Source organism: Pelobates fuscus, chromosome 5, assembly GCF_036172605.1.
Source record: "Pelobates fuscus isolate aPelFus1 chromosome 5, aPelFus1.pri, whole genome shotgun sequence".
Lineage (NCBI taxonomy): Eukaryota > Metazoa > Chordata > Amphibia > Anura > Pelobatidae > Pelobates > Pelobates fuscus.
The window spans coordinates 303813020-303838421 of record NC_086321.1 but is presented as its reverse complement, the minus strand read 5'-3'; the positions used below and the strand labels follow the sequence as shown (position 1 = coordinate 303838421).

The window sequence follows — 25402 nt, the reverse complement described above, 5'->3', positions numbered from 1 at the left end:
ACCCACGCCTTCCTCCACCTTTTCCTGCTCCTTTTAAAGAAATACTATAGTGCCAGGAAAACAAAGCTGTTTTCCTGGCACTATAATTCCCTATAGTTTACCCGTCCCCCACTCAACACTGAAGGGGTTAAAATCCTATGGGTAATTAGCAGATGCTGGGTGTCCTCATGCACAGGGTGGGGACGTCCAGCATCAGTTAGGCGACTTTTGGTCACCTAACCACCCGAAAGTCCCTCTAGTGGCTGTCTGGTAGACAGCCAGTAGAGGTGGAGTTACCCCTCAAGGTAATTATTGCAGTTTCTGAGAAACCGCAATAATTACACTTGCAGGTTTAAGGGGACTGGGACACTGCACCCAGACCACTTCAATGAGCTGAAGTTGTCTGGATGCCTATAGTGTCCCTTTAAGCACACTCTCTGACAGACACCCACACTGGCAGATACACACTGACAGTAACACACACACGTCATTGATTTGACACGCACACATTCACTGACACACACTCATTCATTGACAGAGAGACACACACAAACACACTGACAGACACACACTAATAGTAACACACACTCTAAATGACAGACTCTCACTGATTTGACAGACACTTACAAACATACACTAAGAGAAGCACATACACGCAAACATACACTAACAGAAGCACATACACCAATACGCACACACACGTGCATACACTAACAGAAGCACATACACGCAAACATACACATGCATACACTAACAGACATACACACATACTAACAGACATACACACACATACACTAACAGACATAAACACATGCACTAACAGACACACACAGACATACACTAACAGACATAAACACATACACTAACAGACACACACAGACATACACACACATACACTAACAGACATAAACACATACACTAACAGACACACACACACATACACTAACAGACACACACACACATACACTAACAGACATATACACAGACATACATATATATACAAATTATTATTATTATTCACATTGCCCACCCACCCAGCCTCCCTACCTTTTAGGAAACCTGTCATGGGGGGGCCACCTGATTGCCCCTCTCTCCCCCCCGGCGGGCGGCTCTCTCCCCCCCCAGCGGGCGGCGAGGGAGCTGTGTCCTCTCTGCTCCCTCTCACCGTGTGGGTTGTCTGCTGATGCAGGGAGCCGGAATATGACGTCATATTCCGGCTCCCTGCATCAGAAAACGGCGCGCGGTGAGAGGGAGCAGAGAGGACACAGCTCCCTCGCCGCGTGTGACCGGGAGAGAGCCGCCCGCCGGGGAGGAGAGAGCCGCCCGCCGGGGGGGAGAGAGGGGCAATCAGGTGGCCCCCCCATGACAGGGGGAACACAGAGCATTGGGCGGCGGCATTTTTTGCCGCCCCCTGAGTGCCTGCAGGGGGAACGGCGTTCCTGCTGTGAAAAAAGTGCAGGAACGCCGTTCCCACGCGTTCCTGAAGGACTCGAGCCCTGCATAGCTGAAAAGAGACTTGCGTCCATCAAGTTCAGCCTTCCTCACATATGTTTTTTGCTGTTGATCCAAAAGAAGGCAAAAAAACCCAGTTTTAAGCACTTCCAATTTTGCAACAAGCTAGGAAAAAAATTCCTTCTTGACCCCAGAATGGCAGTCAGATTTATCCTTGGATCAAGCAGTTATTACCCTACATTGAAAGATTATATCCTTGAATATTCTGTTTTTGCAAGTATGCATCTAGTAGCTGTTTGAACATCTGTATGGACTCTGATAAAACCACTTCTTCAGGCAGAGAATTCCACATCCTGATTGTTCTTACCTTTCCTTTGCCTTAGACGAAATCTTCTTTCTTCTAGTCTAAACGCATGACCTCGTGTCCTATGTAAAGTCCGGTTTGTGAATAGATTTCCACACAGTGGTTTGTATTGGCCTCGAATATATTTGTTTTAAATATGTTTATTGGTATCATGTCTAGAGTTCTCATATCGGACCGTTTTTTATGAAAGCAAACAGTCGCCTGCGCAGAGGCTAAATTATCGGTTTAAAAGGGTTAATGCAGAATATCACCTGCGCAGAGGCGTATTACTCAGTACATATAAACATATATAAACTTTGCAGAAATGCATTTGTACATATTTCAGCACAGACTGCGCATAATGAACAGATGTATCATGCTACGCTAGCTGCCTGTGAGCGTGAAGCTTCATGGGTATGTATCTTATACATATGTGTCTTAATAAAAACGTATAGAAAACTAATAGTGCAAAAACTGTATGCATGGTACATGAGCTCACATCCGCTTAAACATGTGTTACAGTAATCATATGCGGCTGGAGTATCCCATCAGTCAACTGTCTTAATGCAGTAATAAGTGTGTAATCTAGGCGTTTAAGAAAAGCCTTTGGTGAGCTGGTGTGGCCGCAGTAATAGTGACGTGTAGCTACATGTGTGGCGTGCGTCTCCCTGTTGGGCTATGTTAGCATTTTAACCTACATCATGTTTTGTATCCATCTGGTTATCTAGTCAACAAAAATAAACTGCCTTAAGCGGAGGCCCTAGGGGGCTTTCGAAATTTAAATAGTTAATGTCGTGTAGCTATACGTATAGCTTGCGTCTTCCTATTGGGATATGTTAGCATTTTAACCTACATCATGTTTTACATCCGTCTGGTTATCTAGGCAACGAAAATAATAATAGTAAACGGTCTCAAGCGGAGGCCCTAGGGGGCTTTTGAGATGTAAATAGCATGGTCATAATTTGAACTAAGCATAATTAACATAAGGAAACAATGGCATATGTAGCCTTAGCAAAGCTGAATCGAGCTTCAGAATAACAAAAACTATTATCCAGGGCCTTATCAGCTTCCTGTGATTCAGTGAATGAGTTCCAGTGGCCTTATCAGGGGCTTGACCGTTCCATCTCAACTTTGAAAAATAAATGCAAACGTGGAAATTAAGTCTGTGAACTGTCGAACAGAGCTTTGTTATTTAATCATGGCCAGACTAAACAGTGTCTTTACATGGTGTGGACTGAGTGGAGCAAAGTTCGTTACCCCAGGTGAGGGCCGATCCCACACCTGCCGTTGTGGGCCCTTTAGGCCGTCCATCCTCCGTCAGTCCTCCCCAAGTCATATCCAGCTCCCCCGCATGATGCCCCGAGGTTCCGTGGGCACTCAGAGTCCGGATTGGTCTTACAGACCCCCCACCAAGAGTCCTCGTCCCATCCGTCTCCTGCACCTCCCCAGCACCCCAGATGCATCTGTGAAGCGTCTGGGCCCTCACACCCCACTGAGCGCCGGCCACATACTTGGGACTGGGTCCACCCTCTCACGGCGACCGGTATACCGGAAAGGCTGGTGTGTTCCCGTCCCACAGGACTCACGGTGTCGGGGGCATAAGGCTGCCCCCCCCCGAACCCAGAGGCCGGGTCCATATCTTCCCTCGGGAGGGGGGTTGGTTGCTCAGGGGTCCTTCCGTATGACAGCAGCCGTCGGGGCCCCCAGGGCGGCGTCTGATCATTTCCCCATCTGAGTGGACGGAGGCCTCCCTCTTCATCCATATCGGTGTCTGCTGGCGGGCTGTGTTTCAGGCAGCCTTTGCCAGTTCAGGCGGTCAGCGTGGGACCAACGCGGGAGCTCCCGCCATTGTGTGGGCTGCCGCCATGCGGCCGGGATGACCCCCGCCGGCCAGGGGGGGGAAGCGGGGCCGAGCCCGGGGCCGGAGCAGGTCTCTTTGTGTGCTGGTACCTCTTACAGGGCGTCTGTCTCTCACCCTGGTGTCTCCTTTGGATGTGTCTCCGAGTCGTTATGGTGGCAAGAAGGCCGAGGGTAGCTGTTTTAGCACATCCCGGTTGCTGCAGGCATCTTCCAGGTATCTGGTTAAAGCTGGGGTTGTTCTCTATTGAGTGGAGACGGACAATCCGTCCTTGACACGGTCGGTAATGTCTCTTTACGGTGTTTTAGTAGGCTCGGTGCTGGAGCCTAAGCAGATGGCTGCCAGTCGGCCCGGCGGCCCGGCCCCGCCCCCCCTCGAATATATTTGTATAATGTTATCATATCCCCTCTCAGGCAACGTTTTTCTAAACTAAATAGGTTTAAATTTGTTAACCTTTCTTCATAGCCGATATGTTCCATTCCTTTTATTACTGTCTATGTGTACTCTGCAATCTGTGTGCGTGTATTCAGCAGACTGCGGAGTTCACACACAGACTGTTAAATATACACACAGTACACTAAATACACACACAAACACACAGACTGCTGAATACACACAGGCTACTTCATACACACACTGCTGAATGCACACACAGAGACTGAGGAATACACACAGACTCACAAATGTGGCAATGTGCATTAAATAAACACATCTCCAAGTTGGTCTTATCTGTCCAAATGACATTGTTCCAGAAGTCTTGTGGTTTGTTCAGATGCAACTTTGCAAACCTTGCTGCCATGTTCTTTTTAAAAAATAAAAAAAGACTTTTTCCTGGCAACCCTTCTAAACAAACCATTTCTTGTTCAGTCTTCTTCTAATTGTACTGTCGTGAGATGTAACTCTTCCTATGAGAAAGCATTGGAACTGGCTGAGATTGTCAGTTCTGATGATCTCAGCCAAAGAGTGGATTGGGGCATGGCCAGCCCCACGCAGGTCTGAATAAAGGGGAGTTTTATTACATTTTTGGGGTGGGCAAGGGGGGCCTGAACCTAAATGGTGATTTTAACAGTATAGGTTCAGATATACACGTTTGTATTCCTGACCCTCGTGTTCCTTTAATGGAATATTTGTTTTCTATTGTATTTAAATAATTCACCAATGCCAAATGGATCATATTCAATGAATTATTCTAAACCATATTTTGATTGTGTACCAAGGTAACCCCTTAAACCCCTTTTCTTTCGCTTTCCAGCCCGGACTTCTTTAAATGTGCTTCCTCAGGATCCCATTGTGCCCGTTGGTGGCACAGTTCAACTGAATTGCACTATTAATTGCCATGGAGGTTCTACTACCTGGAAGGGACTTGACACAAACCTGGCTGGACTAGTCTCGGGCATAGGTTACAGCTTACTTACCATCGAAAATGCAAGCATCTCCATGGGAGGTTACAGGATCTGTGTTGGGATGTGTCCAGGAAAGAGACTTCTCCAAAGAAAAGTGCACCTGCAAGTATACGGTATGTATGCCTATTTGTGTTATCAACAAAGCTTACATGGATAGGGCTAGGGTGTCCAAATATCCATATATTAGCAGAACATTATTTCTGCTGGGCACATTAATTCTAATATTGTGCCTTACCCCATCACATTCAGAAGGGGCACTAAAGGCACTTTAACCAACCACAACAACCCACTATAGTGGTTATGGTGCTAGCCCTGTGTGCAATCCCCTGGCAAGATGTCAAATTGTTCTTCAGATGTAACACAGTCCAAGGGTCCTTCAATCACCTGCCGTACAGCCACTGTCTATATAAGTAATGCAGAACTTCCTCTGAAGTGCTAATTATAGTCTGTCTCTTACAGCACTCCCACAATCCCTACAAGTGACCTCCCACACTAAAGAACAGCCTCCCACTCTGCGATGTTCTATGTATGGACTTTACCCACACGTACCTGTAAAACTGACCTGGTACCGTGGTCAAGAGAAATTGATGAGTGCTAGTGATAATGAAGACATAACTGAGAATGGGGAGTTGTTTAATGTGAAGTGGAGTTTGGAGATCCCTGCAAAGAAAATATGGGCAGCAGGGACAACGTACAGGTGTGAGGCTGAGGTGACCATTCTTGACCAAGTATTCAAAAGACAGGGTACCTTGCAACTGGAAGACAAAGGTATGCTAAGCTGGCAAATGTTAAAGTGTGGGTGAAGTGGGACATACAGAACTTTCAGTGATCGTCCTGTCCTGTTGTATGTATTCAGATGCAATAATCCTTTTTATATCTACCTGTTGCTAAGCTACAAAACTGCAGATCCTCTGAGAATAGTCATGTTTTTGTTTATTGAAGGATAACAGTGACCAGAATCTTATTTTATTGCATTATATAAATAATACACAACAATATGCAAATTAAACAACAAAAAAAATTTTTTTTTAAAAAACATCCTGCAAGTGCCTCCTGTTAATGGGATGTCAATCACTACAGCTATAAGCAACGGTTTTCAAGAAGACAGAGACCGACTATATACAATAGCAATATGTATATAGATGGGAGTGTCTCTTTAACTTAATGTATTTTTCTGGTAAGTATAAGGATTCCCTTCAGGCTTTTTGCAGTAAACACTTTTTTTCCAGAGAAAAGGCAGTGTTTACATTACAGCCTAGTGATAACTCCACTGGCCACTCCTCAGTTGGCTGCTAAATATGCTTCCTGGGGCAGTGCTGCATTGTGCAGCACTCACATTTAGAGTCTCCACCCTCTGCATGTAAGCACTGAACTTACTTCATAGAGATGCATTGATTCAATGCATCTCTATAAGGAGGTGCATATCGGCCAGGGTGATGTTTAACTCTGCACCCTAGCTGAGATCATCAGAATTGACAATCTCTTAAGGGAAAGCATTGTGATTGGCTGAGATCATCCAAGGGGCAGAGCCAGCACCAGCAGACTGGAATAAATGTAAGATGTTTTACTAAATATAGCAGGGGGGGGGGAGAGGGGACTAGATAGTGTTTTTAACAATATTGGGTCAGGAATACATGTTTGTGTTCCTGACCCTATAATGTTCCTTTAACATTTCTTTTTCAATTAGGCACAGGCCTTGGAAGTCTCAGACCTAGAAGTCATTTTGTGGTTGTTCTTTTCATAAAGAACCATAGAATTAAATCTTACTCAACAATGACGGGTCAAGTCTAAGACTGTAGCAAAAACAAATGACCAAATTAAGGCATGTTCTATAACTACAGATTTAATTCAGTACATAAGAACTAATATCAAACAATTTTAATTAGAATCACCAGAGCCTATAGAATATTGCTTGTAAGCAAAGTATATTACATTATGAGGCATTTCCAAAAATAAATAAATCTAAATTTCAATTTTCCCTAGTTCTTGGAAAGGAATCAAGGATAACCACATGAGATGTTTTTCACTTAAAGGAACACTGTAGTCACCCAGATCACTTTTTGTCCCTGGCACCTTAACCCTGCAACACAATGCAGTTTTTGTGAAACTGCAATGTTTACATTACAGGGTTTACTCCTCCTCTAGTGGCTGTCATAATGACAGAGTAAAACTGCTACGTGACACAGAAGCCCCATAGGAAAGCAGCAATATAATGTTTTCCTACAGTGAAAAATTAAATGCTTGCATGCCGCTCTTTGAGGCGCATTGAATAGAACCCAGCTGGAGGAGACCCTGCCTCCTTTGTGACAGCACTTGGGTGAAGGTAAGCAGCACTGATGGAGCCTCCGTAATGGAAACAAGTTAAGTAAAGAAGGAGTTTTAACCTTTTCAGTGGCAAACTGGGGGACACCCGCATTCATGCAAAGGCATTCCTTGCAATATGCATGTCAAAAAGGATGAGGAAAAAAAACAAAAGAGAGAGATCATAGGTATATAAAAACAAATCATAAGTATATAAGAGCAAGCAGTGCAAAGTATTAAAGATGAAAGATATGCAGAAGACCAAGAATATGGCAGCCCCCCATGTCCGGTGAATCACAGGAAGTGGACACAGTATCTGGCTCAGCCTATCCCTGCCAGCAGAAGTGGTGCGTGAACAGGGGTTATCAGGTAGTGTACTGCAGTAGTACAGCAAACCAGGGTTCTCCCTTGTCCCCAGGCCAGCATCCTTAGAAACCAATTCCTTTCCCCTTACAGGGAAGGCAGAGGACACTGGTGGTATTCACTGTTTTCGGGCAAGTAATCCTCTGTTTCAGTGGTTAATGCTTGAAGGCAGTGCCTCAGGGGCTTTTGGCCAAGGCGGGCGTACAGCAGAGTAAACAGGTGCTTGCTGTGTAATAGTGCCCAGGAGAGTTTTGTTCTGCTTCAACTGCTCACAGCACTCCACTTCTTCCCTCCGCTCAGCTAGGGCTGTCCGCTCACACTCCAGAATCCGCAGCCAGAAGCTTTGGAATATCTCATCTAGGCACTGCATAGTTGATTTAGTTGAGCCGTGGTAAGGTGCGTGCAGGCCCTGCTCGTCCGGCTGATAGACAGGCACCATCTTGGAACTGTGTACAAGCTAAGTACTTTCAACGGTAAATGTAGAGCACAATGTATGTGCAGTGTAACTTGCCCCAGTGAAGTGTGTCCAGTGGGGACTGGGATGGTAGGAGTACGGCTGGGTCAAACAGTGGCTCCGGAGTGAGAAAATAGTCTGCCTCTCCCCAGCTCCCTCCACAGTAGGCTTCAGCAGGGTGACTCGGGGCTCAGCCGGGTAAAGAGCACGATTCCAGGGTCTGAGTAGTTGCCCCGTGCCCCTTAGATCAAGATTGTGCCCTTTAGCATATAGTGACAGCTAAATTACCGTGATTATTGCCCCAAAAGTAGTGTGGGACTCAGGAGCTCCAGCTTGAGCCCAGCACATCTGCCCTGTATGGAAGTCAGGCTCGGCGCCTTCTTTGTGCTATTTCAGGTTTTATTTCCATTTCCTTTTTTTTTTTTTTCTGTATCCCAATGTTACCAAAACTTTTTAATAAAGTAAAAAAAAAAAATTAAATCAAAAGTTTTACTGAATACTGAAGCAAATTAGCTGATTGTATGGGTGTAAATACAATTTAGCTCAGAACTATAGCAAATCAAATCATTGCCGAATGCAGTCATTCTTTAGAAAAGATCACCTGATGTATAATTTAATGTGAGATCCAGTCAATTAGTTCAGGTGTCCTGCGGATCATAGTATGCTGCTAATCTGCCTGCTTTTAAATGATCTTTTCTTTTACGGAACTCAGCCAGTCATATCTGTTTTGAATGGGAAAGGTCCTAAATGTTCTCTCATCAGTAATCATACCTTGATATAGAATAGTGCCTTATACACAATCAGTTATTGCACTGTATTAACTAAAAATCTTAATGCTGCATTTACCTCCTGTATTTAAAGTAAAACAATAAATTATATTGATTTAACTTTGATATCTGGGATTGACATTTACCCATACCATAAACCGGTCTATGCCAATACAATCAAACTGATCATCAAAATGTAAAACCTTACCCATCTAGTTTTTCCTTTTATCTAGATAATGACTGTACCTTATAATGAACCATTTAACAGCCCTCATATTGTTAATACAAAGCATAGTAATCAACGGAATTGCCTTAAAGGAACACTAAATTACTTTAGCTAAATAAAGCAGTTTTAGTGTATAGATCATTCCCCTGCAATTGCACTGCTCAATTCACTGTCATTTAGGAGTTAAATCACTTTGTTTCTGTTTATGCAGCCCTAGCCACACCTCCCCTGGCTATGATTGACAGAGCCTGCATGAAAAAAAAACTGGTTTCACTTTCAAACAGATGTAATTTACTTTAAATAATTGTATCTCAATCTCTAAATTGAACTTTAATCACATACAGGAGGCTCTTGCAGGGTCTAGCAAGCTATTAACATAGCAGGGGATAAGAAAATCTTAATTAAACAGAACTTGCAATAAAGAAAGCCTAAATAGGGCTCTCTTTACAGGAAGTGTTTATGGAAGGCTGTGCAAGTCACATGCAGGGAGGTGTGACTAGGGTTCATAAACAAAGGGATTTAACTCCTAAATGGCAGAGGACTGAGCAGTGAGGTTGCAGGGGCATGTTCTATACACCAAAACTGCTTCATTAAGCTTAAGTTGTTCAGGTGACTATAGTGTCCCTTTAACCCCTTAAGGACCAAACTTCTGGAATAAAAGGGAATCATGACGTGTCAGACACGTCATGTGTCCTTAAGGGGTTAATGTTACACAACTGTAAAATATCAAAGTATTTTCATTTGTTAAATTATACTGGTTATGGCGGTCTTATTTTTATATGTACCTACCTCTTAAAACCAATGCTTTTCAGCTATATGAGAAATTTGAGATAGGGGTATAGGCGAAGCGAGGAGTAAGTTCCTATGATATCTTATCAGTTTACTAAAGATGCGTATTTTATAAAACAGCAAAAAGTACTACACGTGCCATCCTGCTTGCAAGCTCAGAAACCACAGGAATCCCTACAACTATTTCAGGAAGACCTCACGGTGCATCAACCATGGAATTATCCACATGGAAAGCAGATATTCTTCGGGCACAAAGAAGTTCCACCCCACAACCTGAATGTACCAAAATACAGCCTAATCCTACAACCTCTACCAATAAGGAACCTGTAACCCAAGCTGAACAAATGGGAACAAAGCTGTCCGCCACATTCATGTCCATTCATGAATCAAGAAATTCAGCTACTAACTCTCTGAAAAGCAACAAACTGTTAACATTCACTACACCCCTCATCATCCCTCGAAGCTCATTTATCGAGGAGAAGTCTACATATCCACCTTCTGTCTATCAAGGTACCCTAATGAATATTTACATCAAAGTAAACCTCAAAGACATCACAACACCAAGTGAATCTATCGGGAACAGTATTGTAGAGGAAACATCTACTCCAATTATACCCACAGGTGAGATAAAGTGTGAATTTTAACATTTGCAAAGAGATGTGAAATGGATTTTATACAACATCACTTTGTTAACTCTATTCGAATAGTGTTTCTGAGCTGTTATAGACTTGTTCATTTTAATCAAAATTTTGGGTGATGTGTTCACTTGTCCAAAATCTGAATGAACAAATTCCTTTAATTAAAATAAAATAAAATAAATAAAGTTCACAGACTAAATTGGTCCATAAAATTAGATTTTTGTTTTATTATTCTATTTGCAAGGAAGAAACTCTGAGCTCCCTCCTTGTAATTTAACTATTAAGAGTAAGTATTAGACAGCAGCATTGCTGCCACTTCCCATCCTCACAGTCTCTGGTATAGTATTGGGTGTAAATGTTTACTATAAAAGGTCCTGGTGCAGGGTACTGCCACAACCCTCACCTATTGGCAGTGAGGGGTGAAGAAGCACATGCAACCTGCACCTTAAACAGAAGTGAATTGGGGATAATAAGACAAGAGGGATTTTGGAATTGTTATAGACAAACTAAGCAACAATGTTCAAGGTCAATCAGCAGTTGCTTAGGCATCAAGTCTCAGGATGAACATATAATTCTGCCTCCATATGCAGTGCAATTTTGGCCACTTGCTCTAGGTCACGCATTTAGACAGGAAGAGAGGAGATTTAGTCTAGGGCAAAGAAACAGGTTTATTTACAGTAAGAAGAATAAGGATGTGGAATTATCTGCCTGAAGAGGTTGTTTTATCAGAATCTATACAGATCTTTAAACAGCAACTGAATGTCATTCAAAAACATAATATTCAGTTTATTTTCATTTTGTGGTTTAATAGCTTCTTGATCCATATCTTCTTGGGTGCTAATAAAAAGCTGGGCAAAAAAACAAGTCGCAAGAGAGTGCCGAGAACAGACAACAGCTCAATTAGCCTTCCCTTCGGTGGGTCGACGCTTAGTTCTCAAGCTGTTTTTTTGTTTTTTTTTATAAATTCTTTATTTTTCATTTTTCCAAAGGTACATAGATATTGAGGCATACGGATCATGGATTTGGTGTTACATCGATAATAGCAGGTTTCTTATCGCTAATGCGTTGCTCATAGTGGTAATGCTGTTGCTAGCTGCAAGGCATATATGGTGTCTTAATAACAACCTTGTCCAATTTAGGTGTCTTATGTACCTATTTCTTTTTTTTAACCAGGTGGGGGTAAACTGGGATACATAGTCTCAGAATCTGTCGGTTTCGCTTGTTCGTTTTTAGCGATATCTCTTCCCTTTTCTATTGAGATTGAGAGGAGAGGGGGTACAGTAGAGAGGTGCCAGGGGAGAGGAAGAGGGGAGAGAGGAAGAAAAAAAAAAATTTTTTAAAAAGGGGGGGGGGGGGGGGGGGGAGGCTGGTGTCGAAGTTTGGTGGGCTTTGCTGCTCTCCCTTGCGTGTTGTTGGTGGGGGGTTATGGGTGTACTCTCTGTTTGTTCCCTCTCTGCCTGTGTTGGGTTTCGGTTGTTTGTTCGAGGGGCGGGGGGCCCGGAATGTGGGCCTACTGTCTGCGGGGATCGTCTCGTCGTTGTGCGGTTGGGATACCGCCTCCGGGTCTCATTATCAGGCCCTTGCGGTCTATTGCCGCGTCCGATGCGAGGGTTGGTGCCGTATAGCTGTGCCGTGTTAGGGTCCCAACGGTCTGGCTCCCAGTCTCTAGGTGTATAGTTGTCTTGGGTGGGACTTATTCTATCGGTCCGCGTGGGCCCGCTTGGTGGCGGTAGGCAGTCAGTCGGGGTCCGGAGCTAGCGTGGAGTCGTTTCTGACTTGCCCTCACCTTCTCCAGAGGCTCCTCCTCTACTAGCGTCGGGGGGAGGTCCTGTGGTGGGGTCGTGGGTGTCGTCCACCCCGGTCGCCCGCCGGGGCCCCGTTGAGGGGGCGGTGGGAAAGGGCGTGGGTCTTTGGGGGATAGTAGGTTTATTTGGGGGAGGTGAAGGGGAGACACGGGACGAGGCTGGTTTCCGTAGTGGATTCCGGCATATGCGTTTCGTCCATGCCGTGAGTGTTGCCAAGTGGTTGCGCCGGTGGTCCCGGCTGTCCTATGGGGCGTTTAGGTGGCTGCAATGGTGTTCAGTGTCGGGTAATTGATGTCCCAGGGGTCCCAAGTTCGATGGAATGCTTTGTAAGAGTCGTGTATCTGCGCGGTTAACTCGTCTAGGTCCCGGGTTTCTATGATCTTGTTGATGATGATTGAGAGTGTGGGGATTCGGTGGTCTGCCCATCGCTCCGCGATCGCCCTTCTTGTAGCCAGTGTTATCCTGGCGGCTAGTTTGTTTTCGCTCCTGGTGAGGGCGTCTAGCGGTTTGTTGAGTAGAGTTGTCCATGGTTGCGCCGGGTAGGGTTTATTGAGGATCTGTTCTATTAGACCGCTGATTGCCGTCCATAACAGTTTGATTTTTGGGCAGGTCCACCAGCAGTGTAAGTATGACCCCGTTTCTCCACATAGCTTCCAGCATAGTGTGTCGGGTTTTTGACCCATTTTGTGGAGCCTATGTGGTGTTAGGTACCACCGGAACAGCGTTTTGTATGCTTGTTCCTTGTGGGTGACGCATACCGTCAAGGAGTTTGTTGCCTCCCAGATTTCAGCCCAGTCGCTCGGTTCCTCCGGCGGCCCCAGGTCTCGTTCCCAGGCGGCGATATAGGTAAGATTAATGTGTGAGGTATGTGTTGTCAGAGTAGTGTAGAGGCTGGAGATTTGCCCTGAGTGTAAGGGTGCGTCGAGGCATCTTTTCTCAAATGGTGTCGGTGGCGAAGTCCCCGCTTGCTTGACCATTGGTTGTCTCGCTAGGTCTCTAAGCTGAATGTAGCGAAAGTAGTCTGCAGTTGTAAGTGACTCGCAATCCGGTAGGTCTTTGTAGGCTATGATTTCTCCTTGGTGATATAGGTGCTGAAATCTGGAGATGTCCCTTTGGTCAAATGCGCGAAAGTGTTTTGCCACCATCCCTGGTGGGAAAAGTTTGTTCCGGTAGATAGGTGTTACCGAGGACAGTTCGTATTTCGGGTTGAGTTTATCCCAAAGAGCTAGCGTGTGAGTGATTGCCGGGGAGGTGGGTGGGGGGAGTGGACGATGCGCGGGGGGCACCCACATGTAGGATGATGGTAGGTCCCATCCCATGATGTCGTGCTCTAGGTCCACCCATCTTTTGGTGCTCGGGGGAGCGTGCCAGTGTTGGATGTGGGCCAGTTGTGCCGCATTGTAGTATTGTTGGAAATTGGGTAGCCCGAGGCCCCCGCTAATTTTGAGGACGTACATGGTTGACCTACGAATGCGTGGTCGTTTGCCCCTCCATATAAATTTGTCAATGGCGGCCTGAAGATCTTTAAAGTCTTTCTTCTGTATGGGGATGGGTAGTGTTTGAAAAAGATATAGGAAGCGTGGTAGTAAGTTCATTTTGATCGTTGTGACTCTGCCCAACCAGGAGATCCCGAGGTTGTCCCATCGTTGGAGGTCCTGGTGGGCTGTACTTAGGAGTGGTTTGTAGTTCAAATCGTATGTGTTTTGCAGGTTAGGGGACAGTCGGGTGCCCAGGTATGTGAGGTGAGACGTGGAGATTTGGAAGGGGAACAAATTCCGCAGGAGCTGGATTTGTCGTGGGTCCATCGCCATCGGGATGAGGACGGATTTCGCCTGGTTGATTTTGTACCCTGAGAAGCTAGAGTATTCGGCTATCACTTCCAGCGTGGCGTGTAGGGATGGTATCGGGTCCTCGAGGGTCAAAAGGACGTCGTCCGCATACGCTGCCACTGCATACTTCTCGTCTGATGTGGATGCCTCGGATCTCCGGGTGATTGCGTATGGCCTGTAATAGTGGTTCTAGTGAGATTGCGAAGATTAAGGGTGAAAGGGGGCAGCCCTGTCTCGTCCCGTTCTTTATGGGGAAAGTTTGGGCCTCTAAGTTGGGCAGGAGAAGTTTTTCTATAGGGTGATTGTAGATTGCCTCCAGGGCGTTCATGAAACCGACCGGAAATTTTAGGTGTGTTAGTATTTGGAACATGTATGGCCAGAGAAGGCGATCGAACGCCTTCTCGGCGTCCAGCGAGAGCATGACCGCCGGGATGTTCCGCTTTTGGGTGTACCAAATTGTGTTGAAGGTTCTTCTGGTGTTAACCGATGCCTGTCGTTTTGGGACAAAACCAACCTGGTCTGGATGGATCAGCTGGGGGAGGTAAGTGTTGAGACAGTTGGCCAGAGCTTTTGTGAGGATTTTCAAATCTGTGTTCAAAAGTGATATGGGCCGGTAGTGGCCTGGTTCTAGCTGTTCTTTGCCTGGTTTGGGTAGGAGGCAGATGTCGGCGGTGAGCATATCCTGGGGGAGGCGTTGGCCCTGGAGTATAGAGTTGAAAGTTTTGCACAGGTGTGGTATGAGTGTTGCCTGGAATGTTTTGTAGTAAAGAGCGGTGAAGCCGTCTGGGCCTGGGCTTTTCATGGGTTTCAGCGTTTTAAGGACCTGCGCCAGTTCCTCGCCCTCCATGGGTGCTTCTAGCAGTGCCTGTGCCTGTGTGGTTAGCGTGGGCAGGTTAAGCGGCTGCAGGAAGGATGAAATTCGTTCTCTTTGGGAATCTTCCCCTGTCGGAGGTGGGGAGTCGGCGTGGTTATATAGTTTTGTATAATATTGTATGAATTCTTGGGCTATTGTATCTGGGTTTTTCGTGATCTCGCCTGTGCTGGTTCTGATTCTGGAGATTCTTTTGTTGTCCTGCCTTTTTTTGAGGCAGTTTGCCAGGAGGGAATCCGCTTTATTCCCCTTTTCGTAGAAGCGCTGCTTGGTCCACATGAGGTTTCGTGCCACGTCCGCCGTGGAGAGCCGCCGGAGGTGCTCTCGTATGGAGATGAGTTGCTTTAGCACGTCTTCGGAGAGGTTATGTTTGTGTAATGTTTCAAGCTTAGTTAGGTTGCCTAGCGTTTCCATGAGGTCCTGGAGGCGTTGTTTTTTGTGGGCCGTGGCGATTGCTATCAAGTGGCCTCGGATTGTTGCTTTATGCGCGGCCCACACGGTCGCCGGGGCCATGTCTTCTGTGGCGTTTATTTCGAAATAGGTTTCGAGATGGTCGGTTATGGTGAGTACTGTCTCCTTATCCCGGAGAATCCACGGGTTGAGGCTCCAGCGCGATGGGCGGGATAGTCGTGGGATTTGGAGGTCCAGCGTGATCTCGGCATGGTCCGACCACGTTATATTACCGATGTATGAGTGGGTGGTCCAGGGCTGGATCGCCCGTGAGACCAGAATGCAATCTATTCGCGAATATGACTGGTGCGTGTTGGAATAGAAGGTGAAGTCTTTGTCCGCCGGATGGTGGGCCCTCCAAATATCCACTAGGGTTGTCTCCTCAAGGAAGGTGGCATATAGTTTGTCGTTCCTTGTTGGAGCCGGCGTCGCGTCGTTGTATGCTCTGCGGTCAATGACTGGCGTGTGTGTCGCGTTAATGTCCCCTCCGATGATTAGGTGTTTGGCTGAAATTCTGTCAAGGCGGGCCTTGAAGGTGCTCCAGAAGGTGGTGTCCCGTGTGGCCGGTGCGTATAGGGAGCAAATGTCGATCGGAGTAGTGCCCATGTGGATGAGGTATCTCCCGTTGGGGTCCGGGAGCGTGTGTATGTCTTCTAGAGGGCAGGAGTTACGTAATAGGATTGCCACTCCTTTTTTCTTAGGGTCTGGCGAATTAGCTAAGTAGTGTCTTTTGAAGTGTCTGTTGGTTAGGGGGAAGTGTTTCTGGTCCGTGAAGTGAGTCTCCTGGAGCAGGATAATGTCTGAGCCGGTGCGGTTGGCCCAGCGTAGTAGCCAGTGTCTCTTGCCTGGGTAGTTCAGCCCCTTCACATTGAGGGAGGCTAGGCGAATCTTTGTAGATGATGGCGCCATGGCGTGCGTGGCCCTTGGTGGTGGAGGGCGATCAGCGTACGAGGGGTGGGTAGTGCGGTGGCGGCGGGTTATGGGCCGGGGGTCCCGACAAGCGCGGGCGTGGCAGGCGCTGTGCGTGGGGTAACTGGGCTTATCAATCTGGCCAGTCGTCTGGTTGGCGGGAGGGCTCGATCTCTTATCCGCGTAGTGGGATCAGAGGGTGCGAGTCCTGAGGGAGGGTTTTTGTCAAGTCGTGGCAGCTCCTGCCGTCGGTCTGCCTGGTTCGAGGCTGTGTTGGCTGAGCTCTAGCTGAGGTCTAGGGATGGGGTGGGGGAGGGGCTGAGGGTCCATGGGGGCCGTGGCTGCCCTGTGTGGTGGAGTGTTGACTCCCTAGCTGACTGGGGTGTGGCTAGGAGGGGGAGGGTGACCCGTAGGCGGTGTTCCGCCCGGAGGTGGCATGTTCTCAAGCTGGTTTTAGCTCATCGTGTGCCATTACAGAGAGAACAAGGCCATGGATCTCAGACTGATTCCACCCAAAAGGTCAGAACATATCCAAAATACAGGCCAGCTCTCTCTACCCGAGAGATACAGCAACCCCAGACGATCATTTCAACCTTGTTAGGCATCATCAGTGAGGTATAGCCAATATCCCTCTAGGCACCGTGAGTAAGAGGTCCACATCTGGATTACCCTTTAAGCCAAGTTTAAAGGGCAATCCAGATGTAGACACCTTGTTCACGGTGCCTAGAGGCATATTGGCTATAACTCACTGATGATACCTTACAAGGCTGAAACGATCACCTGGGGTTGTTGTGTCTCATGCAGAGGGAACTTGCTGACATTTCGGATCTGGATTGTCCGTACGGGTGGGATCAGTGTGATAGGCTTCAGATATGTCCTCTCTTTAATGGCACAAGATGAGCTAAAACCAGCTTGAGTTCTGAGTGGGGACCCACCGAAGGGCAGGCTAATTGAGCTGTTGCCCGTTCTCACCTCTCTTGCTACTTGTTTTTCTCTAATACAAGGCTCTATCTAGAAATGTATCCCACTTAACCATTCAGCTTTACTATCTGTCCCTCCATTTCATCACAAAATCTCTTGTCAATGTTAGATTCCCATACATTTCTCTACTAGTTTGTCCTTTATTAGTCTCCTTCTCTAATTTCTCTACCACACATCAATTTCACATGAGCATTAAACTTTTCCAAACTTCTCCCAGCCCAGTCTCTTATTCCGTTACAGCCATGAACTTTTTTATCTCACCTTCAGATATATTTTTTTCACACCAGTATTCATTCACTTTTCAATCCTCCCTCAAACAATATATGAGCATTAGTGCTTAATTACAGTCCACAACATAAAAGTCTCATCTGCCATTGTCTAATGGAGAATATAAAATATATGTGCATCTGCCAGCATAGCTATCTATAGCTCAGGCTTCATCAAGATCCCCTTGTATGTGACCTGACTATAAATGCTGCTGAGGTATGACAGACGTATGCAAAGTCACAATGAATAGGACAGACTCCAAAGTTAGTAATGACTAATCTTTACAATGACAATTACAAATCAATCACAAATCAACACTCTAAGGGCTCTAAAAATGCAGACAGGATGTTGCTAATTCCAAAGTCTTCAGAAGTGAAATAGAGAGAACAATACTTAGTTGTTCAAATACACAGGTGGGCAAAACTTATATCCCCAGATGTTGTATAACTACTGCAACCTCAACGATGCACGGGCATTCCAAAGGCTAGCAAAGCATTTTGGCAGTTATAGTTCTACATCTAATATATACACTACAGGCCCTGGCAAAAATATCAGGTGACAAGAATCACATGTACACACTTGCATAGGTCATAATTCCACTTACCTCTTAGCTTGTTAGCATATGTGACATCATGGTGTCATGGCAGCACCTATTAATGAGGGAGACTGCAGAAAGTAAGCAGCACAGTAAGAGGGAAACCATGTGCATATTTAAGTGATACAGACATATCACAGCTACAATTAATATTAACCTAGGAAAGGCAAATCTCACTTGTTTCACTTACCAGATAAGTTTTTTTACTGAAAAGTATGTTTATCAATATTAGCATTATTAAGAGATGGGTTACAATCTTAACCTACAGAGGCTTATCAAAATGTTTTTAATCCAAACAGAAGGTACAGGTATCACAATGCCTGCAACCCCTTCAATCATAGGAACACCCACTATTATTTTGGGGAGCTCTAAGGTGGCATCTTCTGCACTGGACACCACTACCACGCATGGGACACAAGGAAGATCCACTGCTCAATATGAACTCAAAGCCTCTCAAAGAAAACACAAGATAGAGTCTGCTACACAGAAACACTTTAATACTCCAACTACTACTGGCACAGAGCCTGTAACAAGGCTGTTCAGCACATTACGGCCATTTAAAGACAGAACTCTCATTACTAATTATGACAAAAGCAATCCAACTTGGCAATTTACTTCCTCTGTCACCCACACCATGATCAATCCTGCACAAGAGAAACCCACCAGATCTATTCTAAATGGTAAGACTGCAGTGTTAGATTTTTTTTTCCTTCATTTACCTACATTTTGGCAAAGTAATCCCTAGCGTAACTTCATACCACTTCCATACAGACTGCTACTAAGATTGAGATTTTTTTTTTTTTTTATTGACCACAATGGATTAATGCTATGAAAAAGGGCTTGATAACAGGACGCTGAGTTTATCAGACTAAAATGTACATGAAATATTCTTAAAGGAACACTATAGTCACCTAAATTACTTTAGCAAAATAAAGCAGTTTTAGTGTATAGATCATTCACTGCAATTCCACTGCTCAATTCACTGTCATTTAGGAGTTAAATCACTTTGTTTCTGTTTATGCAGCCCTAGCCACACCTCCCCTGGCTATGATTGACAGAGCCTGCATGAAAAAAAAACAAAAAACTGGTTTCACTTTCAAACAGATGTAATTTACCTTAAATAATTGTATCTCAATCTCTAAATTTAACTTTAATCACATACAGGAGGCTCTTACATGGTCTAGCAAGCTAATAACATAGCAGGGGATAAGAAAATCTTAATTAAACAGAACTTGCAATAAAGAAAGCCTAAATAGGGCTCTCTTTACAGGAAGTGATTATGGAAGGCTGTGCAAGTCACATGCAGGGAGGTGTGACTAGGGTTCATAAACAAAGGGATTTAACTCCTAAATGGCAGAGGATTGAGCAGTGAGGCTGCAGGGACATGTTCTATACACCAAAACTGCTTCATTAAGCTAAAGTTGTTCAGGTGACTATAGTGTCCCTTTAAAATATGTCACCTTACTCAAATATATCGGTAAACTAAATTTAAGATGCTTATCTTTATTTAAAGCAGGCTCTTTTTATTGCAGAAAAACTAAGATTTACATGGATATGGCTACCTACACTGGGTTTGACAGGGAGCATCCTACTCTCTTTCCAGCTCTGGAGGCGCCTAAATCGAAAAGGATCCTTCCAGTTTAAACAACCCTAAAGGAGCAAAGGATATATAAAGAAAAAAATATATATAATAAAAATTCCTGGATCTCTTATTTAGACTTGAGGGAGTGTCTTCTCCTGAAAACCCCAAAGAGAAGATACCAGAATGGTGTGGTTCATCATGTAGACATTTAAATCAATCCTAATGCACCATACTGTATACACAACTAGAAATCTGTGCATTAAGGTGAAGTGGCAACATGTTTTCCTGGAATGAACCCGGTTTCTACAGCCCAGAAAGTAAATTTGGTACTCTGTGCTCAGATTGGTGCCTGAAGACCTGTGGTCCAATCAAACCATAGACTGGTACTAAGACATTAAAACATGCCTATGAATTAATAAATAAAAAAAACAAAAAACATTTTAAATCATTTTGTAAATACACCGTAAAAGAAAATGTTCATTAAATGAAAATCACAGTTTAAGATATAAAGAATGCTGATTGAGTAAATATAGTGTCTTTATACTTTTTTTTTTTTTTTTTTTATTATTCTTTATTTTATTGAAGCAATGTGAGTTCGTTACAGAAAGGAAGAATAATATATCAGTGAGTTTACATACGTATACAACAACCCTTAACATCGATATACATTCTCAGATATGTCTGCTTCATTTTATTTTTAAAAAGTCGCTGTGTCTAATTAGTTAGGCATATGTGCTTATAATAATTAAGTACTAGGCATAGAGAATATCATGAGGATAAATTCAACATGACAGATTATTTAGAATGGCACAGTGTGTCATATAGCGCAAAACTAGGGCTTTAGATGATAACTGCGTATTTCTACGCTACACGAACCGCTGAGTTACTACAGCTTGTAAAATTGCTGCCACTGAGGTTTAATTTAAAGATATGGCAACTACGCTTTCAACAGTACGGCTGAGGTGGGGACACTGTGTCAGCTGTGATAACAGGCTAGAGCAGTTGGCGTGGCTGGGTGACATAGGGGAGATTGCCGGCTAGTCAGCTAGGGTCGCTTAAAAGATGAGCCGCTGTGGTCCCATACCTTGATGGTAGTGAGCAATCTGAGGAGGCCTGTTAAGAGTGTCCACGGTTGTCAATTAAGTGTGATGGGCAGGGATACTTATAGCGTGAAAACAGTTAGGTATAGCAAAAACCCATCTACAAGATTCAAGCTAGGATTAGAGCATAACTGAGTGTTATTAGAATTAGCGGTACAGTGCAACCTTTTTGGACTGACCCTTCTTATTTACGGTGCATAGATGATACAAACACGTCTGCAACGCCACAATAGCTATTGCTAGCTTCGTTCAGCATGCAAAAAACATTGCAAATACTTTGCACATTTTAGGAAATATTGAAAGTGAGCACGGAAAACTTGAGAGTCAGTACATACATGGAAAGGTGAACCAAAGCTTGGTGAGTGACTCATCTGACAAATTTAAGCAGAAATAAAGATAAACAACAGAGGCTATATACAGTTTTCCTGGGAGGCCACTTATAAAGAAAATAATATAAGGTATCAGGTTTAAGACTAACAGACCAAGCTAGGCTCAGAGAGCAGATATGAAGGAGGTAAACAAAAAAAAAAATCATGAGAGAATTTCACCATAGAGCTAATTAAGGCTAATAGTTCCCCCTGCAGCAACCAGGCCACAATCCCCATATACCCCATGCATTGTATCGGTAGAGCACAGTCCTTGCCCATACTGGAGCGTGCCAGGCCCAGGTTAGAGGCAGTGCATTGCGGCGACCAGGACCGGGTCTCTCCGTGGCTTATCAGGCTTGGTGCAGGGTTGTGACTTGCTCCATGTCGGTTCCTGCCTCCGTGCCGGTTTTAATTTTGTGGAGCTCCGCGGCTTGCGCTTCCACCGTGTTGGAGCCGTTGGTATGTAGAGCCCTCTCAGCTACAGATTTGGTGCACCAGGGTGCCCGGTCTGCTGTCAGTCTCTGGGTGCTGTTCACTAAGGTGGGTTCTTGCCGCACGTGAGAATCTCCCCGACAGCCGGGGTTTAAGTGATTGCTGAACTGCTTCACCACGTGTCGGATAACCCCGCGGCGCGGTAGTGGTTGCGGGCAGCCGGTGCATCTGGAAGTCGTCTTGATTCCTTGCCCAGAGGAGAGAGAAGACCTCCGAGACTCCAGTCATAGTGGAGGTGAGTAGCTTTTTTGGTTCGAGGGTGTATGCAGGTGGAAGGTGCTTATGGTCTTGGCGCCATCGCACTTGGCCTCCGCCATCTTGGTGGTAGTGTTTGGGTTGCGGATCTTGGTGGCCCAGCTACAGCGCCTCAGGTGCTTTGTGGTGGTTGGGTCCCGAGGGTGGGGACCGGGATCACCCCCCCGGTCCAGAAGGGGGGGGTTCGGGGCCAGTTCCCCGCAGGTCTGACTCCTGGCTGAGTGCTAATCGGCAGGCAGCGAGGCAGCGGCCGTCCACCCCGCTCACCGCCAGAGTAGGCCTTGAAAGTGCCAATGAGGAACCCTCCTCCTGGGGACTGAAGCCCATTTGGCCAGCCTCTCCCTGGATCCAGGGCTCTCTGCCCGCTGAGGGCCACCGGTGCTGGACGGTTTTCTGCCCGAAATTGCATTGTTAGTGCCTGTTTGGGCATAGTTTGCAGGAGCTGGTGTCGAGTGCGACCGTCCGGCTCGGCGGTCCGGCCCCGCCCCCGTCTTTATACTTTAATTTGAAAATCCATCCATATCTCTGCAATTGAATTGAACCAGGATTAAATGTTTTTTGTTGGACTTTTTTTTTTTTACAGGAAAATGTCACTATGGAGTTTATTCAGTAACATAGTTTCTGCCTGTCCCGTTTCAGATGAATGTAGGCTTTTAATGAGGAAAAATGCAGTTTAATTCTCAGGGATAATTTTCCTTTCCTATAGCCTAGTCTTAGTTTTGAATGTGTATGAAAGAAAGGGGAATTACTTGTGTTCATATGTTACATCCACACCAAATCATACCTATAGCCTAATCTGCACTCTCCGACTTGCCGTTTTATCAACAAACATTAGAGATTGACCAATATTATTTTTTTAATATCACATATATTACACAGATCATGAGTGGGCATTTGGGCCTATATAGCTGGTACCTATATTAAGTTCATTTGCAGTTTTAAGAAAAAGATACATAATTTCTACACAAGTCTGCAATTGGCTGAACATTTTTATTATTTTATGGTTTTTATTTTTGGGAGGGGGGGAGGAAGGTTCTTTCTTATAGATAAGTAAATGCAAAAAATATACATGCCAGTCATATGTTTAATGTTTTCAAGAAAATGTGTGGTAGGATTTTGTGGGTAATCCCTTCTGTTTGGCTAAACAGGACAGGCAGCATGAACAGCAAGGACCAGACAGGATCAATAACAGAGTATCAGAACAGGACAGACAGTTATTCACCTAATTTGATCCTTGTTTTCACACTGCATATCAGGACAAGCAGTGTGGTCAAAAAGGAATGGGCAGCAACCTGATATCAAAACAGGACAGGCAATGTGTTTATAAAGGAACCGGACAGATCTGTAGCTAGGTATGAGACGAAACTTGCACTCAATACCAGACAGAAGTCTCTCTCCAACTCTCACAAGCCAGGAATGCAGTGCGAAGCATTGCCGTGATAACCCTAGGTCAATTCCTAATAAATATGCTTAAAACAAATCTGTGTCTACAGTTTGGTTTGAATTTAAACCCTTCAGAATGCATGGCAGAATAATTGTGCCATGCTGTATTTTACCAACAGTGACCATTTTCCTGCTGATAAAAGGGTACCCCGGGTATTATTTGATACCTAGAGCTCCCCTCTGTCAGCTGGGCCAGAATTAGTGGCCCCAGACTGACAGATGCTCTGTTTGCAGTGCTCAAAGTAAATGCAAACAGGCATTTAAATGAGGGTTACAATCCCCATTGCTACAAGGCGGTTTGAGCAGGGTTAGACATATGGTGTACTCTGTAACTCAGGGCAAATTAACCGATTTTGAATTACTTTTCATAAGCTGTACTAATTATGCACACATACTCATTGCTAAAACTGTGAAAGAATTGTGTTTGTTTCGCTCTCTTTTTGTATAACATATGAGAATTTATATATGTATGTGTCACATCAAATTAAAGCTCCTTTTTAAAAACAAACCGTATACAACATGTGTTGGTGCAATAAATGGGGTCTCATTTGCGGGTGAACACACACATCAACATAGGTGACTTGGGAGATTCTTACCAGTTTGGCTATAGTAGTCTAAAATTTTATATTTGCATTGAATTCCTAGCAAATCACATTCTAAAGACCAACTCTGATATTGACTCTCAAGATGACAAGAAGAGTTGTGGGGAGAGGCAACATGGATGATCAGACAAAAGGGACATAGAGAGGTGACTTGCAAAATAGTTGGTGTCATTGTGACAAGATCACTAATAGATTACAAAGATTTAAAAGTATTAATCTAAAATGATTTACTAAATGTACACACCACAATAGGTAATTTTATACCAAGTATGAGATCCCACCACTGAGCAAGCAAAAGGAAACTTAAAGGACCACTATAGTGCCAGGAAAACACTCTTTTCCTGGCACTATAGGGTCTCTGGGCCCCTCCCCACCCCCTCAGGGCCCCTCTCCCGCCGGGCTCTAGGGAGTGGAAGGGGTTAAATTTACCTCTTTCTCCAGCGCCAGGCGGGGGACTCTCCTCCTCCTTCTCGTCATCGGCTGAATGCGCATGCGTGGCACGAGCCGCGCGCGCATTCAGCCAGTCCATAGGAAAGCCTTCTCAATGCTTTCCTATGGACACTGGCATCTTCACACTGTGAAAATCACAGTGAGAAGCGCCGAAGCGCCTCTAGCAGCTGTCAATGAGACAGCCACTAGAGGCTGGATTAACCAGATTATAAACATAGTAGTTTCTCTGAAACTGCTAGGTTTATAGAAGAAAGGGTTAATCCTAGCTGGACCTGGCACCCAGACCACTTCATTAAGCTGAAGTGGTCTGGGTGCCTATAGTGGTCCTTTAATAAGAAACTATAAAGGGAAGTGACATGGGGAAACTAAGTGGGCATGAAGTTGGAAGGGAAAATGGATGAGAAAGGGAAGGGGCATAGGGACCGTTGAAACAGAAGAGTAGAGGAAAGGGCATAAGGAAATGAGATAGGCATGTGGATAACAGGAGCATGTCACGTAATGACAGTGATAAGGAGACAAAGTGGCTTGAAGAGAGAAGGAGACCTGAGAAATTGTGACATTAATGAGAGCAGTGGCGGAACTACCGCAGTTGCAGCTGCAACCGGGCCCACCACTCCAGGGGGCCCGGCCGCCCTGCGACCACAGTGCCCGCCACCATGTGTTGCAGTATAACCGCCGGGGTCGCACATTAAGGGTGCGACCGGGCCCCCTGAGATGACATCACAGCTGGGAGGAGGTGACAGCCCCGGTCACGCCTCCTCCCAGCTTACACCGGGAGCCGCGCAGGAGTAAGAGGAATGAGTTAGAGTGGGGATCATGAATGTATGTGT

At 45.2% G+C, this 25402-nt stretch overlaps 1 protein-coding gene across 1 annotated transcript in view; it reads left to right on the top strand.

Moving 5' to 3' along the window:
- The window catches only part of MADCAM1 (mucosal vascular addressin cell adhesion molecule 1), a 53251-nt gene extending 32987 nt beyond the window's left edge, over window positions 1-20264 (top strand). The window contains exons 2-6 of the mRNA XM_063457339.1: window positions 4885-5148; window positions 5495-5803; window positions 10056-10556; window positions 18583-18960; window positions 19813-20264. Of these exons, the coding sequence (XP_063313409.1) occupies window positions 4885-5148; window positions 5495-5803; window positions 10056-10556; window positions 18583-18960; window positions 19813-19934 (1574 nt within the window). The 3' untranslated portion in view covers window positions 19935-20264. The remainder of the gene's footprint in view (window positions 1-4884; window positions 5149-5494; window positions 5804-10055; window positions 10557-18582; window positions 18961-19812) is intronic.
- Window positions 20265-25402: the final 5138 nt, after the last annotated feature.